Source organism: Poecilia mexicana, unplaced genomic scaffold, assembly GCF_051168715.1.
Source record: "Poecilia mexicana isolate PSO_F unplaced genomic scaffold, ASM5116871v1 scaffold_5, whole genome shotgun sequence".
NCBI lineage: Eukaryota > Metazoa > Chordata > Actinopteri > Cyprinodontiformes > Poeciliidae > Poecilia > Poecilia mexicana.
Genome location: NW_028263374.1, coordinates 9,587,924 through 9,606,365, shown reverse-complemented (window position 1 = coordinate 9,606,365; position 18,442 = coordinate 9,587,924). Strand labels below are relative to the sequence as shown.

Sequence of the window (18,442 nt, the reverse complement as noted above, 5' to 3'; positions counted from 1 at the left end):
ACATTGTGACAATTCATCGAATAACTTTGGTTCCCATCTGTCCAGTTCAGTGAATAAACAGGTACACAGAAAAACAATATCTGAGGACTTTTAGATGTCAGGTGACTTATTTTTGATCTTTGAGTTTTTCCAAAACACATTTTTGCTCTCTCACTCTTGTCTCCAAAACGCTTTGGTAATTATTCTGTTGAGAAAACTACAACATAATTAAGGTAGAACATGTTGGTCGTGGTTTGAAGGTCTGGGGATGTTTTGCTGCTTCAGGGCCGTGCTTTAATTGATGATCCATGAATTTTGCTGTCTAGCAGAAAATCCTAAAGGAGAAGGTCTGGCCAATCACTAGTTCATCTACACAGCAAGACAATGACCTAAAGCACAACAGCAAGTCTACCTTAAAATAGGTTTTGGTGCGGTCTCATCAAAGGCCAGACTTTAATCTTATTGAGATACTTTGACATGACTTTAATTGAGCCAATAAAAAGCCAAGTTCATATACAGGACTGTAGAAGTCAAATGGCAGATTTTACTACAAAGCACGGGCGGCTTGTAGGTTTTTTACTCTTTTCTTTACATATGGCCTAATCTGTTTGGATAGCTTGTTTTAAGCTCTATTTTATTTGTCACAAAACAATGTGTTCTTTATTACTGCTTTTTTTTTTCTTTTTTTTTTCTTTTTTTTGCCTACACCAGTAAAACGGACAAAATAAAAATGAATCTAACAACTTTATTAAGCCTTGGCTCTAAGCTTTTGGCAAACAACCAGAAGAAAAACTCAGAGGAGCAGCAGAAGAACTTCAAAAATTAGACCCGGTCTATCACTTCTTTAGGCTCCATGGTTTCTCTTGGGAAGAAATTCAGTGTATTTCCAATTTTGATATATATATATTTTTTAAATCCTCAAAGAACCTGTTGACTGCAGAGAGTTTGTACAGATGAGAGTGCAATATGAATCATCTCTGTGGTTGTTCCAACAGCCTCATCCACACTCTGTCCCCTGACGCTACATTAACAAGAGAGGCTCCATATAGACTGCAGCCTTAACAAAGCGCTACAGTTGCACCGGCTCATTTTCTCACGCACCGTCTTCCTCTCGCACGCCGTTAGCCATGCGATTGCACTTATCGCACGCAGCCTACCTCCTTGTTCTCCAAACAGTCATAGAAACACACGGTCAGTGTTTTCCCGACTCTCGCCGCCTTTCACCGCACACCGACGCGCACAGTCCACGGCTGACTGGGTTATTTGTGACGGAGGTGTGAAGGCCCCGAACCGTGACATTCTGGCACACTGTGTTTACCCTGGCTGGTACTCAGACACCGAGCAGAACACACTCACACACATTCTTCACAGAAAGAGACCGTCTCGCAGACTGCGGGCCAAGGCTGCTTGAGGGGCCCTTCTCTGAGTGCGGATATTCGTATGTCTCTGACTGTACTCTTTTCAGTGTGTGTGTTTGTGTGACCGTCAGTGGTTCTTATCAGGACAAACCACAACCAGCAGCGCAGGGCTGCAGGGGGCGCCGGGGTGAGGGGGAGGCAGGAGTGTGCGGGTACTCGAATGAAATTCAGTTTCCCGTTTTCTCTTTCCTCTCTTTTTCTTTCAGCTGTCTGTACCTGTTGCTATTTGTCTTCACTCACTTTTCCACCTTTTCTGTTTGAGCTGTTGAGCTGACAATGGTTTGATTTGGTCAACAAATGGTTTCTTGGTGCATCGCTTCTATTTTTTTTTTCCACTCATTTTCTTCTGCTCGTCTCGACTTAATGTTCATCCACATTTCCTTGTTTTTTTTATTTGTCTGTTAAACATCAATCTTTTAATTGGGCTCCTCTTAACTTGTAACAAAACCACTTGTCTCCACCCATTACTTGCATGTGCTGCATTTGAAATAACCAGCTGTGTTGTAAAGAGGCCACAAATAAATAAGAAAATCACTGGAGGTATGATGAATTACCCCACATATAGTTTGCCTAAACAATAAACTCCTTCCAGTTAAGTACATATTATACTAGACGCAAACCAAAAGATTTGTATAAAATGCTTTAATTAGGAGCAGATGTCACAAAAAAGTAGAGAAAAACACTGTAAAGTAACAAAGGTGACATCAGAAAGGCAAATAAAAAAACCAGACCATAACAAGCTTCAGATAAAACTGAGAGAAATGCAATTTTATTTTATTTTTTCAAATGCTCTAAAGTTGGAGAACAGAGAGCAAGAGAGAGAGAAGAAAACAACATAAAAGAAAGGATGAACTAACTTATTGCCTTCTTTGCCAGACGGCTCTAACTTAGACCGTGACTGAAGCTTTGCTCATGTGACGCTTTATCTTTTCAGACCATTTCAACCCTGAAAACTTTGCAAATGTTTGGGAACTGAAAACCTCAGACATGTTTCTGATGCATAAATCACATTTCCATCTGTATGGGACTGTTTCTGATGTTTTGGGCAAACCTGTAAAAAGTTCTGCTTTGTCAAAAATCAGCAATGAATTAAGTGAATGAGAGTACGAGGTTTTGGAGAACAGATATAGAAATGTGGCCATTTGTCAACATTGTAGAAACAAAGTGGTCAGGAACATTAGATTTTTCTGTATAATTCTATGCTTAATTGTATAGAAGGATATGAAACCATTATTTTCCATAAACATTTAAATAGCCTCTTTAACCCACATGCAAAAGTAAAAATTAAAGTTGAAACAAATTATTAACTAACAGGAATTACAAAAAGTTAATACAAAAAAAAAATAGATCCTTCAATCCTTTAATCACATAATTGCTGATATTTATTTCTCTGCAGTGATAGTTTTGATTTTTTCCTTTACTTTGAATGTGACATCAAGCTTAAATATATCAAGAATTTGTGACAGAAAAGGGCCAAAAACCAGTATGTTTGGAACTTTACAGCACAAAAGAGAAGAAAACATACAGTATGTACAGGAAGTTAGCTTAGCATGATATTGCAACACCAACAATACCTTTGCAGGTGGATGCATGTCTGATTCTTTAAACAGCGTAACTTGCTACAGTTTAAAGCCTAAACTGTGACTGGAGAAAAAGTAAGACGAAGATAAATGCTAGTTTTTTCGGGGAAAGAAAATGTTCTGGAAAATGTTTCCACTGAGAACGTGGTTTGCCTCGTCTGGGACACCGTGGCAAGACTCTGATCATAAAAAACTTTGCTTAGTAGACAAGGACAGCAGATTGATATTTATGGAAGAGGCTGGGATTTAGCAACCTCAGCTTGCATAATATATTGACTTCATGCAGATGTGAAGGCCACTTTCTTGGCTAAATCAGTTAAAGTGCTTTGATTAGACATTAAAACTTCAGTTCAATCTTGTGTGCTGCGTTGCTGCTGGGTTATTCTCTTCTCCATATATAATCCAAACCCCATTAGTGCAGCATGTTACACCCAAGTTGTGCCAACACACTGCCTGCACCGTTGAATCCGGCATCAGCAAAGGTTTAATGAACAGCTAATTTGTAGCAAAGATGTCACTGATGGACACACAGACCGCTGCTGCAGGCTGTGCACATGGACACGTCGGTGTTTGTGTGCATGCCGGTTTGAGTCTGTGTTTGTCACAGTTCCCAGTGGTTTAATTATTCAGGCCGCTTTAAATCTTCATCTCCACAGCCCTCACAGCCAGCCCGCCTAATGGTGAACACAGATGAATATTGCATTTTTAGCATCAGACTGCCTGTGTGTCAGGGATGGGAAGAAATAACTGCCAAGTCACTGAGAGAATGAGCAGGGTAGTTAGAAAATAATTCAGCAGAATGGGCTAAAGGAAAAACAAACTCCAAAGTGCAGGCAGATCACAGAAGCAAAGGCTGTGATTGAGAAACAGCAACCGCCTGCTGAGACGGAGAGCCAGTGGACAATCTCACAAGACCAGCTGAAGTGAGTCTGTCATGTTTTGCTTTTCACCATGCTGTTTTCAGAGAGTAGCCCTCGCTGATTCTTATTTCAGCCTCCATTTTACAACACCTCTGTGCTCCCTGGGAAAATCCAAGATGGCAAACTTGGACTGTAACCACGTGCTTCAAGCTGAACTGGTCAGGTGATCTGCTGAGGATGCTGAACTGAACCAGGGACACTTTAAAAAGTATTAGAAATGTCGGAAAAAGATTACAAAACCCAATAGAAGCACCGATAACGCCAAAAGCTGAAACTGAATCACAAAAATGGCAGAAGAAGCTGAAAGCAAAGTAAGCCGACCATCTCTACCCTATCTGTGTGAAAAAGTTGAAGAATTACTAGACTAGCCGTGGTAGCAATTACTGAAGGCAAAAAAAGTAAAATCCATTGATAAATTGTTACATGAAGAAGACAAAGATGTGTACTTGAGAAGCAAAGGTGGAAAACCACAAAGTGCAATGTATTAAAGATGTCCATATGCTAACTTGCTAATTGAAGCATGTTAGCTACTATTAGCTTATACGTTAAAAGCTTACTATGTGCTGACATTAGCTAAAATACAAATCAGAAGATACTCTAGCATTAGAATATTTCCTGTAGATGGTGAACAGTATGTGTAAAAATGTGCATAACAACAACATCCTTAAGCTCTTTTGTAATCACAACTGTGCAAGGGATAAGAAGAAGAATGTAATTTGAAGAGTTATCGCTGTAGTTTAGATTTAAAGTGAGGAACAGGACGTTTATGGTTAGGTGTCAAGACCGTACGTTCAGGTGTTTTAGAATAGTACTGGGCCTGTTGGGCCACACCACTGCTTCCTACTTTTCTGTAGTTTAACATTAGTACATTTCTAAAATGGACTTACTTCTTGTTTAGCACCAGTACTTTCTGCTTCTACATGCTGCAATATCAAACTGTTGTTACTTTGTCTAATTAAAAGCTGAACCAAAGGAAGGAAGCATTTTTGTCAGGATTTAGATTAAGCTCAAGTAGAACCTCGGTCTAATAAAAATATTTTGACTCTCCCATGTAGATTTCTTAGTTTTGTTTGACCTGCCTATTAAAGCGGAAAACGAGCAACAGCCCAGAGATGAGCATCATTAAAAGGTCAGATTTGCTGTGGAATAACAATAGTTTGCTGGCTCTCATCTTCCTGTCGTTTCATTCAACATCACCCACACAGGGTTTAAGTGGATCATCTCCTGAAATGTATTATTTTAAAAAACATTATTTTTTTTAAACTGAAAAATGTAATCCGACACATTTACAGTGACCTAATCAGATGGTTCCAAGTTGGTTCTATTGTTATAGCAAATAAATACAGTTATTAGAGGTGGCTGTATGTAGGCACTGGAACCAGTGTGGATCTGATGAACGTTTTTGGTTAAGTGTCTGAAGCAGCAAAGTAGGTAGATGGATTCCTTGACTTCAGGAATAATTTATGCGCGTCGATAGATTCATCCTTTGTTATTCTGTTTATCTTAAAATCATCAGTAATCTTATAAATCTGAGTTTAATAGTAACTAATCACCATTGTAATAACTGGGTATGAAAGCATTAATGTTTAATATTTGCATGAAACCCAGCAAACCTGCTCCTTATAAATGAGCTATCTCTTACTGGTGAAATTCTGGTTTCGCGACAGACTTTCTGAAGTGTTGTGCCGTCTGTAGAGAACAGCCATGGGCAGCAGATAGAAGAGCATATCTACCTCTGAAATCAAAGCTCGTCTTTGAAAAGCTGAAAAGCACAGGGTTTGATTGCTGCTGACATATCTGGGTTAGAATGATAACGGGGTGTCGGGCACCCGCACCCATCCCCCTCTTACACTATGAAAATCCATAAGGAGGAAAAACGAAGCGCTCCGTCAAAAAGAAGAAGAAAAAAATCACACGTTCCTGTTCTTTTTTTATTGTCTCACAGCGCACTGCATCATGTGTGTCAAGGGGATAAACTGTGTACGGTTGCCTGCTTGCTCGTAAATCAAAGATAAGGGATTACGAGATGAAATCAGAAATGTATGTTTGTACGGTTGATGTATCAAAGGCCAGAGTTTGAAGCAGTCTGTGGGCACATGGAGTAAAGAGAGTAGACGTATGCTAGATCCAGGAAAACTCCGGGTCTGGAAGGCGTTAATAGCCCAAACAATCAAAACTGGATAACAGGTATTCAAGTCATGCATTCCTTCATTACATCTGCACTCAGAGTTCACTGTGTTTCTCTCTCATCCTCTCTTCCTGCGTCACCAGTCTGCTCAGAAAGAAGGTTGTGGGCAGACAATCTCACAGTCCCTTTCAAGCTTCAAAGTCCCCTTTCTTCCTCTGCATCCTTTTGCTCCTGCACTGTTCTACATGTTGCTGCCTTATTAAGTTGTTCCTCACTCCATCGCTCCTTCCATCCCCCGCAGTAAGTCTCGATCACAGAACATATTTCTGGCTTTTGCTTCCTAATGAGCCGGCTTTACATGTACACACGTGTTTTACCCTGCTTCTATGTAAAATATCCAATGTACAGCTTCTATGCTAATTTACCTGTAGCTAATTTTACCACCTTGTTATTTTTTTCTTCTATCTGTAAATGGATAAAAGAAAAAGAAAGCTACTTGCCTTTCTGTCATGATTTATGTCATTTATGATATGGTTAAAAAGCTTTGACCAAAATTTTTTAATTATAATTATAAGCTGTTATATTTTTATAGTGATTTTATAGTTCTACTCAGAAGTTTTCATCTTAATAGGCATGAAAATTATTTGTTTTAGACTGTAATCATGCTAATCCAAATTGTTGGATCAAAAAAAAAAATAATAATAATAATAATAATTGGATACCCAAGTCAAACTCCATCTGCAGAAAGACTTTATGGTCAGATGAGACATGGGTTTGAGCAATTTGACGAGAAAAACTGTGAAATGTGATGGTGGTATTATGCCGAGACTCTTCGTCTCACTTTGTTTCCACAAAATGGCTGAAATGCCAAAGATCAACAGGTTACAACGTGGAGACAATTATGTGTTACAGCAGGACACAGATCCCAAACGTACAACTAATCAATTAATTGAAATTTGTGCAGACAAAAGTTTGAAGACTTTGCATTTTTAAAATCATTGTATGCATTATCAACCTGGTTTGCAAAAAAAAACAAAAAAAAAGTGTTTCTTCTTGTGATGAATTGATAAGAACTTCTGAACAGAACTGTCAATTCTGGTAATTTGTCAATTAGATAATTTAAATACCTAAAATGTTTAATAGCTAGAATAATCACAGCCCTCCCAGTCTTTATTTGACTTTGTAAAATAGTTATTGTACTTTTTTTCACTGTGGATAAAAACCCACAAGATATTTAATAGTAAATCTTTGTGGATCCATCTAAACCTGCATATTTTATAGTCGTCACTAGCACCGCTTTGGTGGATACATGTTCATGGATTTCTTTTTTTTTTTTTTTGTGCCACCTAATTTTTAGAAACATTTAGTTAAATTATAATTTGAATAGCTGAATTATGTATTTCATCGTGCTACTTTTATTACACAGCAACATTTATTTAGCAAAAAATGGCATCGGCCCCATTATGTACGGCCCTCCTTGTTATATAGAATAAAAACGACGCCTTATGTTTTGGCTGTAGTAGCCTATATGCTACAACTTGTGTAAAATCTTTATCAGAGAACCAAAAGACAACGTCTACAGACAGTAGGATGTGTTCGGCATTCTTTATATACCTCTATTGTGAGCTCTTTGTGACACACACACACGCACACACACCCGCTATGTTCCTCTTATTTGTACCATTGTGTCCCCTTTGCTCCTCTGTGACCATCGCTGCCATCTCATCTCTCCTCCAGGCTCCCCATATAGCTTTACTTCATTATTTAGCGTGTTATTTTTTCTCATCCCTGATCTATAGTCTGCACATCACAGAAGCAGCTAATTAATTATGGATGGAAGGGTGTGTGTGTGCGTGTGTGTGTGAATTGGAGAGATGAGGGGCTCTTTTAAAAAAAGAAAAAGGAAAAAACAACGACCAGACATCTGCCTCATTACGAATGCGCAGTGTTTTTGGAGCTTTATTAATTTATATCTTGTCAGGCTATGCCAAACCTTCAGAACACTTTTAGCTCTTTTATTCCATTTATTTATTAATAAAGCATCCTACATTTGCTTTCTGCTTTTATCCCCCTCTTACTCCCACACTTGTGTCCCAATCCACCCCCAAACCCATCACCACCTAATGTCTTGATTTTAATCTCTCACCTTTCTACATATCTGCATGAACACACACACGCACGCACACACACACCTAGTGACACACACACACTGACACATCTTCCCGCTGACTGTCTCATTATCTGCTCTTGGCGGATGTTAAAAGGTGTTTGGCCCACCTGCAATGTAGAGATTACCTCTTCTCAACAAACATTGGTTTATTAATGCCTGCCTTTATTTAGAAAGTGTAATAGTGGAAGAGGTATAGTACGCATCTGAGCACATTGACGAAAGGGAAATGCATTAAACCTGCCTTAATGTGGAGTGACAGTTGATCTCCTGTTAGGAGATTCATGGTGGCATCTAATCTAATTTGGTATCCGGGCATTTATACACACACGGTTTCTAAGCAGTCCTGAAAACTCAGGAATTTGATTTTACTCTTTCTCTAGCTCTGATTGAAAATAGAAACATTCGATATTGTCCACATTTTAACTTTAGGCTCAGTATTCAAAATTCCCAGAATGAGTTGATAAAAAATCATTTCTGAAAGCCTTAAATGTTCACTTCCACTTCAGATATGACAGATTCTTTTTTTCAGGCACAGCAACCTTTGACAGCAGCAAGTTTCATTAACATAGTTTCTTCAGGGTTTGGAACAAATAAAGTCTAATCTTTGGGACATTTAGAGTATAAGCAAAAAAAGTAAAAGCAGAAAGGTGTTCATTCTTGCGTATGTCCTAATGTACTGTACACTTCAGTCTGGAGAAGTTTGGAATTTCCAATTGAAAAACAGATGGGAACCCAGTGATTAGAAAAATGCTTCTTAGGACGCAAAATGTCTCACCTTTCCGAGATCCAGTTGCCATTTTAGCAAATTAAGAAAAGAATTACAACATTTTTCTTTATAGCACAACACTCCTGCTCATTCTGTGGAATCCCAAAGCCTTCCCAGGCTAGAAGGGAAATGTGTCTGAATCAGAGGCTCTTCCTGGGATCCTTTTAAGATACCAATATGAAGAAGCAGTGGCTCTAGATGACTTGACTTCTTGCCTTGTCTTTAAAAGGAAATAAACATCTGGATCACCGTGGGCCACCTTGTCAATGAACTCTCATCAATTGGCCTCTTTGACATAAATTGAACTTCTTGAGGCAAACTGAGGCAGGAGATATTGCTGCAATCTTGCATTGCTTTGACAGACATGGCAATCTTGAGTGCTAACGAATTAAATGCATTATTATTATTATTATTATTAATGCTTCTGAAAAGATTTGATTTGAGAAGGATCACTGGGTGCCCTCTGAATTGGCTGTCTGGCATAGTTGATTGGTTGTTTGATAGAAAATAATAGAGGTGTATTTCATGATCTGCATCTGATGTCATAGCTGCTCCTAATGATAGCTCCCAGCTAGCCTACAGATAATGCTAATTTCAGCCGTTTGTCTCTGGGATTATGCTGCCTCCCGACCCATCACCTTAAGGAGGGAACATTGAGTTTGGACCCAATATGGACTCATAATAAATTTATTTAAGCTGCAGCTTCCTTCAGCAACCTAGCTCTTTTAGCAGAAAATAAGAAACCAGGGGGATCTGAAGGAATGTTTACATTTTCTCTTCATAATCTACATATTTATACATGCCATTAGAACATTGAAATTGCAGCACTAGCCTCAAGCAGCCTTGGAGGTAGAGCAAATATGCAGAGCTAAAGAGACCCCTCTGGCGACTTGGATGTCAGCCATCACAAACACACTTCTGCACACACCCAGGTACACATACATACTGTTTGGTGTTTTTGTGATTAGTAAATGAATTTTAAAGCTATCATTGAATTGTTAGTTGCTTGTGCAAAATGGTGGTTTTCTATTTTGGCTTTTGCATGTGCTGACAGTTAAGTTTATGAAGATGTTTGAATGCAAAGACAGCGATCAGAATCCGAAACTAAGCAGATGTTTTTGCGCCGCATTCTCTTGAAGACAAAACCATCTGCGTCATGCATTCTTTCATGCATCTCCTGCACATCACAGCTACACGCACGCACACACACACGCACACACACACACACACACACACGCACACACACACACACACACACACACACACACACACACACACACACACACACACACACAGCTTCACTAAAACGCCTGTTACCTGTTACAGTGCAGCAAGATGAAGTGACCCTTATGAAGCGAGCTGCTGGTCTGTGTAAACTGTTCATGGTCTGGAGAATCTGTTTGTCAAGAAAAGCTTAAATTGCAATTTGCTTTTTTTATTGATCTTCTGTGAGACATTTGACTCGATATAATACCTTTAAGTGCTCCTGAGGCATTTATTGCACACACTGTGTCTGGTAGGAAGCCCACAGGGTTGAAGTTGCACACTCAAAAAAAAATAAAAAAATAAATACACATGCACATCCCTTTCTCTTCCTTCCTGTTGGTCATTCCTAAATCCACCAGATGCTGTGTCACATCTGGCAAAGCAAACCAAAGCATCCGTCTTCACAGATGAATTGAAAACTGAGAAGTCGGGAAAAGGAAGGAAATAAAAAAAAAAGAAGAAAAACTCTCCTCAAGCTTCAAAGTATTCCCTTCGGTAAAATATTGTTTCAGTGTATTCTGTACTCTGTAGCCCTAATGTGGGCTTTGAACTGTTTTGGCACCTGTCACAAAGACTGATGAAATTGTTTCTCCCTGCACAATGGTGTTCTGTTCACCTCTCTCCCTCAGTATCCTCCTTTTTTCCTTTCTTTTGCATCGTGTTCCCCTTTAAATCCTCTTTGTTTCAAATGCAGCATTGCAGAAATGGGGGCAATGATGAAGTAGCATACCCTATGTGCTCGTTAAATGGTCTATATAAATGAATGTAATGCTGGAAACATCGAGAAGCCTGACTTTACATGCACATTAACTCTGATTTCATTGTTACTATTACATAAGCCTTGCACTGAGTTGACCCACTTTATATAGCTGTAACTTTAACTCTCTCTGCACAAGGTTCATTAGTGTTTATTTAGTAATTTTGTTGGGATGGCATTTGCGAGGTCAGGCACTGATGTTGGAAGCAAAGAGAGTTAATTTGGCTAGAACTAAGGGACGAAGCCTGAACCATAAAAACCACCTCAAAATCGAACCCCCTCTCTACCAGACTGATTGTCAGATGGTGAAGCAATGGCCATCCAGATAACATGTCTCTGTTTGGTTGATTTGTTCCTGACGTTTTTGGTGTGAAACTGTGTTGGTCCACCCCATGAGGTTTCATAAACAGTTTAGCAGTTTGTGCCTGCCATGAGAAAGCTTCACATCAGCTTTGAGAAAAGCAATGTCAAAAACAATCTCCTCAGTCTACTGTAAAGAAAATATTACTCCAATAAATAACTTTGATGGTGGTTTCATCAGGGGTCATAATGTTGTATTCTATTAATTTCATAGGTCTAAAAGGAGACTATAAATACAAAGTAACTCATTTGAGCATTTTTTTTTGTTTAAATGTTCTTCAGTATATGTATTATATAAAATAAAGAGTTTCGTTTTGTCATTTTTATTTGACATTTTAGTTTTGCGTATGCATTAGAAGTGAGAAGTGATTCAATCGAAAAGATACTATAAGGAAATATAACTGGCCAAGAAGCGACAAGCAGACCGCCGAGCTGACACAAAGCCGATAGACGGATGAATAAAACATCAGTTAGCAGCAGCTTATGCTACAGGCGGTGCTAGCTTGCAATTCAGAGCCTTTCTTGACATAGCAGCAGGGTGTTCAAACCGTCCCCCCCACCACCCTCCTACACCCAGGGTGATGCAAGTCCGCCGCTTTTGACTCGAGCTTACAGTACCTCTCTGTGACTCGACTTCAAAAGCCACAAGTGCAAATCAATCTCTGTTTCCTCTTCTGTCGCAGTCTCCTGCCTCTCCCTCCATCTCTGCTCCCTTCCATCAATTTTCTAGAGCTGTCTGAGACTCCAGGCAGTTAATTAAGTAGGACATTGTCAGGGACTCTGTACACGATGTGGCTGGAGATGGATGGATGGATAAATAGATTGAAAAGATGTAGGGGGATACGGACGTCCCACTTTGCCTTTTTTTATTTTAAAGTATAATTTTATTTTACTTTTTTTTTTCCTGCTCAACATCCCATTTGATTATTGTCCTTTTTTAAGTTGTTCACTTGCTGATATTAACATCTCTGTTTCATTCTTTTCTCCCTCCAATTAAACTACCATCTCACATTTCTTTCCTTTCATTTTCTCACCCTCTCCTCCCTCCTCCGCTCCCTACCTTCCTCCTTCCTTCTTAACCATCCATTTTCCTGCTGCTCCCTTCCTCTGCTCGCCCCGCCTCCCTCCTAGTTGATTATACGTCTGGTCCTCTGTACTCCGCTTCGTCTTCCTCCTGTAGTATTCCCCTCCCTCATTATATGTTGGGGAGGGAGGGCGCGTGTTTGTGTGTGATCCGAAACACAAAGCCAGGGCTAAGCAGGCTAATGAACAAACTCCGGCATTGTGTTCGGGCCCCGGGGACGCACTGTAGCTTCTAATGTAGAGCTGCTACAGCTGGACAAAGGGTAAAGGAAAATTTTACAGACCAGGAGTCAGATATGTGCTTAAAGAGAGAGGTGAGCGAGTGTGAGCTGATGTATCTGCAGTGAATATTAAATGAGGATCTGGTCAAAGATCTTTTTTTTTTTGAAGTTCTAATAAGAGTGTGTTACCTAGTGCAGCTGGGAACTTGTTTTTAAAATAGATACTGCAGTAGTTTAGGGGGAATAATCTATCTGAAACCGAATGCATGGTTTCAGGGCCCTTCTTCTTATATAAACGGCTCAATGTGAATTCCCTGACTCTGCATATCTCCTATCATGCAACTCATTTATCTCCATGTTGTAAATTGTGTGATATGTATGACAACTTACAGGCCGGGATCTTTAATTCATTTTGTAGAAATTGCATCACCACACCCTTGTGGTCTTTCTCTTCCTCCCATTCCGTGTTGATGAGATGTGCGTCCCGCTGCCAAATTGCAACATGGCCACTGTAATGACTTAATCTCTTCCAGCACATGCACAAATTCACTTCTCGGAAAGTTTATGCTCCGAGCGTTTTGCCCCGTCTTGTTCTTGTCCCAAATGTGCTTAATTAATCCAATTGCACATGGAAGGAGCTGTTTGTCTCTAACACATCTGTACAAGGGTATATGCTCAAACACACACACCCTGCTGGGTTTTGTTCCGCAGTTGATGGGTGGCTTCCAGATGATCTATACAAGTGTTTTGGATCTTCCCAGAATCCCAAGCTTGCACGCATACGCTTGGAAATGTGCAACAATTATAGAGCTTGTTATTTTATTTCACTTCATTGCCATAACACTAGCACGGATTCATGGATTCTTAATGGGTAAAAAAAATAGCCTATATATCTTGCATAAAGACATACAGCATGAGTTTCAACCAGAGGGAGTTTGACCTTACATTGCATTGCAAAGTGTTCTTATCCCTTGAACCATCACGTTTTTCCCCCATTAGACTTCATATAATCCTTTGGGATTTTATGTCCTTCACCAACAGTACATAACTATTTATACGTTAACCATGCTTTAAACATCCCCATAACTTTGTCTCTAACCAGTCTGCTGTTCCTCTGTCTTTATGATGCTGTCTGTTTGCTAATTATCTCTAAAAAAATAAATAAAAAAAAACATTGGGGATCTTCACAGAACAACTCCATGTTAGTCAGCTACACACAGATGGACTCTGTTGTCTAACTACTGTTAGAAAACCATATAAAATATTAATTTTACCTCACAGCTGTGTGCTGCTTTGTTTTGGTCTGCTTCTTAAAATCTCAATGAAATGCATTGAGATTTATAGTCAGAACGTGACAGAATTTGGAATAATTGAACAGGGTGTCAATATTTTTGCAAGGCATTGCATGTCGCTACTGCATCACAGATATTAGAAGGTTTTTTTGGTGACAAATTTGATTTTATTGCATATTTTCTTAAATTGTTTTTCTTTCTACTATTTTCTTACCTTTCTATGTTGTTTCTTTTAGAGATAAAAATTAAGTATCTCTTTATTCATATGCTTTCCAGGATTGCCCCCAGATTCTGCCATCAACCCAGATTTACATGCCAGCGGGAGTCACCAAGCCGATCACCTTGGCAGCCAGGAACCTACCCCAACCACAGTCCGGACAGAGGAACTACGAGTGCGTCTTCGACATCCAGGGCGTGACCAAAAGTGTTCCTGCGCTGCGCTTCAACAGCACCTCCATCCAGTGCCAGAAAACAGAGGTGAGCAACAACGGAAAGATTATGGGAATTCTGGGTAAATTGTGGATTGAGGAGATGCGTTTTGTTTATTTATTTTTTTGCACAGTTAATGTTGGAGAACACGGGAGGTGACATGTTCTTTATTCAACATTTCAAAGAAAAATCTAAAGTGTAAAACATAAGAATGCCAGATCACATTTTTATATACAAAGCTACAGTTAAAAAAAGCAAAACTGCACTATTTAATGAACTGCAGTGCAAATGATGTGGTGTATTAGGTTCAAATAGAAAGCATTCTCATTACTTTGTTATAATCAATACAGCTGGGTAACTAAATCATGGTCCCAGAGAAGGCATTGACTTGGTCAAGGTTAAATAATTGCCTCCAACAGCTAATGACCATTCTGGACATAAATGTGCTCACCATCATGATGAATCACTATGCACTCATTGCATACTGGCTTGCTGACAGTCTAGATATACGACCCCATGCTTATACATTGCATTGAACTGCTAGTTGGCAAATAAATATTGTTGTCAAGTATTAAACTTATGATTAAGATGCATCTATACATAATGAGCATTTTCCCAGTCTTTTTATTAGTTCAAATCATAAGTGATTACTTTGGATTTCCTCGAACGTGATTTAAAATATTGATCGAGCGCGAGCAAGGCTGAGGAATAGATGTTCACAGTTTGGTTTTACGACGCTAGCAAAAGTGTTCGTAAGGTTACATTGCAACAAAAAAAAATACTTAGTTGATGTAACAGACCAATACGAAGTAGTTCATAATCAAGTGAATTTACTTAGCAAATAAAAATTGAACAAGTGTTTCATGCACTTGTTGTCGACCCACTTTACTTTGGTATTTCTCAAACTCCCCAGTTGCTTTTACAAGTCACCCAATTTATGGACGACATACAAAATGCCACGTGTGGCAGAAAGCAAAGTCCTTCACATCGCCCTGATCCTTTAATCCACTTTAAATTTGACAGATTTTACTTGCAAATAAATTTAAAAAAAAAATCTTTCCCCTTTACATCCTGCTCTGTGTACTTTGTGTTGGTCTATCACACAATCCCAGTAAAAGCACATTGATGTTTGCGATGCTGCTGACATGACAAAATGTGACATAGTTCCAGCGGCATAAACACCACTGCAAGGCTCTGTATGTGCTCATGACTTTAACAGGAAGTGCTGCATATTAACTGGATTTAGTGCTCCCACACAGGGCTTTTTTTTTTTTTTTTCTGCACACTGTCTAGTAAGAACCCGTTTTGCTTGTATGTGTGCAGAGGATTTGCAGGTAGGTCCAGGACTGTTTGATGTTGGAACGTGGCTGTTTTTGCACGCGCATATGTGGCTTCAAAATAGCATGACAGATAAGAGGGTAGCTAGCGTCGCGCTTCATTGAGGCTGAAAATGTGCAGAGGAAGTCTCTCTCTGAACCTAGTTTGGAGCGGATTGATCATGTTTACACCTCCACTCTATACCTCTCCCTCTATTTTCCTCCATCCGCCTGCAGAGCTCATCTTTTTCTCTCTGCCTTCCTGCTGCTCCCTGGTTTCAGCGCTCAATCTTCCTCACATGTTCACCTGCACTCTGCGCTTCTGCACCACAGTGTTTTCTATTTTTGGAAAAGAGATGATGGGTAGTGCTTTTAATTTAGTTTTTCATGCAGGATGGTGAGGTGTCACTGTAACAGAGAATAGTGGTTCTGATAAATTAGAACCACTTAGATGTCTTTTTTTTTTTCTTTTTTTTTTTTTTGATTGCGAAGCTCTTCCACTTGATAATACTCTGAGGTTTCGTCATTTACATATTTGAGCAGCGGTCCGTACTTAGCCGTGGATCTTGACGACTACCCACTGTGACAGTTTTCTGTCCATATCGACGGATAGTCTACAGGTGTTGGCACACACTTGACAGAGAAGGCAGGGATAATTATCCTGCTACAGGGTTGTCTCTCCACAGAGATGTCTGTTTATTGACTCTTTATTGTAGCTGGAAGCCTGGTGTTAATAAGCAACAAAGTCCAGCTCTGGCCAAAAGTTAAATATCTCTATTTGATGTCCACCAAGCAGACACGCTAGCTGTAATTAGCCTCAGGCTGTCAACACTTGGTCCTTGTTTAGCAATTTGCTGCGGCAACTTGACTGCAGCACCACATATCGATGTAGCACATGCATAGAGTCCTCATGCATGCACCCGTATTCAGGAGATGAAAAAGGTGCCAGATGCATGAACTTGCTATTAAGGCATAATTCATGCAGACTTGAGCTTATGAGTTTAATTATGTGTCATGAATTATTAGGGTGAGGATCTTATTTTAGCAGAGGAGCAATATTTCACAAGAATAGGGTCTTAAATATTAGTTTATCCATTTATAGACCTTCATATCTCTAGTTTTCACACAGGCTCCTCTCTGTTTGCTCATGCTGTGACAGCGTTCAGCGCGGAGTCTATGAATCATGCATGACTGCGGTGGAAATAGACTTCATCTCCTATGCTGTGTACACATTGCTGCATCTGTTTGTATACACACACGCACACACACACCTATAGCGAGAAGGGTTAATCACTGTCTGCAGGCACGTTGACATGTGCATCTCTCAAACATGGCTTACTGCGAGTCTCCCATGATAGGCCCTGTATGCATCTTTGGATTTGCACTTCTCTCAGACCACTGCAACAACACTGCTTTATGGCTAATCAATGGGATGCTAAACCAGTGGTTTGTCTTTGAGTGACTCAAATGTTTCTCTAAAACCCGTGGGTCAAACTAACACAGCTGAGGAAAAGAGAACAAGTACAGAAACGAGAGTTGTGTTGAGTTATGGGAGTTATGGATACAGTGATGCATTCAGCTGACAGGGGAGATATATAATTTTTTTTCCCACAAATACATTTTCATAAATCACAAATTGTGCTTCATAGAAGCTCTGTTCAGTGTGAAATTATCCAGCTCAGATCTGGATTTAAGTTCTGAGGTAGAAATTATCAAATGATGTTTAGACTTATTAAGAAACCGTGAAATAGCCCTTTAATTCAGCATGACTAGAAGCGCTAAAGGATATGCCAACTTTGTGCTGCTTTTGATTTGATCTGAGACAAACATCTTTCCAGAGCGGAGAACACTCTAGTTGGTTTTCTGGAAACTAGTGGGATTTGCTAATTGGTTATGCTCAGCGATTGGTTACTAGCCCATAATAATGTATTTCTCTTCATTGTATGATTTCAAACAGTAAAGGAATGAGCTCAGTAATAGAAGTCATATAGTACAGCGTGTCCTGCTATGTTAATTTAAGAAGAACAAATAAGCAGTAAGCAATAAGCAAATAAGAACAAATATTTCACCATGTGCAGCATCCATTTTGAATGTGGCTTATTGGATTACCAAGGAGCTTCAGCTAGGTGTTCTGTGAGATTTTTGCAATTTTTGACTCTGGTGAGAAAATTGTGTTCAGAGCTCAAACCAAGTGCATTTCCAATGTATTGAACAACAACCACATGATGCTAAATCTACTCTCACAAGAGTTAGACCAGTGTTTTGTTTCTTGTCATAAATGTGAAAGCTGAATTACGTTGTGTTGAGATCTTTAATGGTGTTTTTTTTTTTTTTTTTTTTTTTTTTTAACACCTCTGGCATTAAAAGCTAACTGTCGGCTAACTATTATCGCTAATTGTTACCACTATTGTTAGCAGCTAACAGTTAGCTGGTCTTTTGGTATCTCGTCTGTCACGTTGTAGAAAAAAAAGAAGTGGTGATAAAGTACAAAAGATTCAACTAGATAACTAGATGCTCTAAAAGTGGTGGAGTTTTCTTTCACATTTCAGTAACGGTGTAGTGTTGGCTAGTCCAACAATAACGCTTCAATCTGTGGTTTTCAGAACAAAGAGACATGCGCTGAGCTTCCCGCAGGAGTCGGCGGGAACTCCTGTGGGACTAAACTGAAAACTATACCGATAGCATTGTTTTCTGTTCATCCTTAATGCAATACACACAAAAGGGACAAGTTTCAAAGGAAGAATGAGATAATAGTAC

At 39.4% G+C, this 18,442-nt stretch overlaps 1 protein-coding gene across 4 annotated transcripts in view; it reads left to right on the top strand.

Moving 5' to 3' along the window:
• plxna1b (plexin A1b) overlaps positions 1-18,442 on the top strand; it is a 211,239-nt gene that overhangs the window by 121,644 nt on the left and 71,153 nt on the right. For all 4 annotated transcript variants that reach the window (XM_014993939.2, XM_014993937.2, XM_014993941.2 and 1 more), the window contains exon 10: positions 14,217-14,417. In XM_014993939.2, the coding sequence (XP_014849425.2) occupies positions 14,217-14,417 (201 nt within the window). The remainder of the gene's footprint in view (positions 1-14,216; positions 14,418-18,442) is intronic.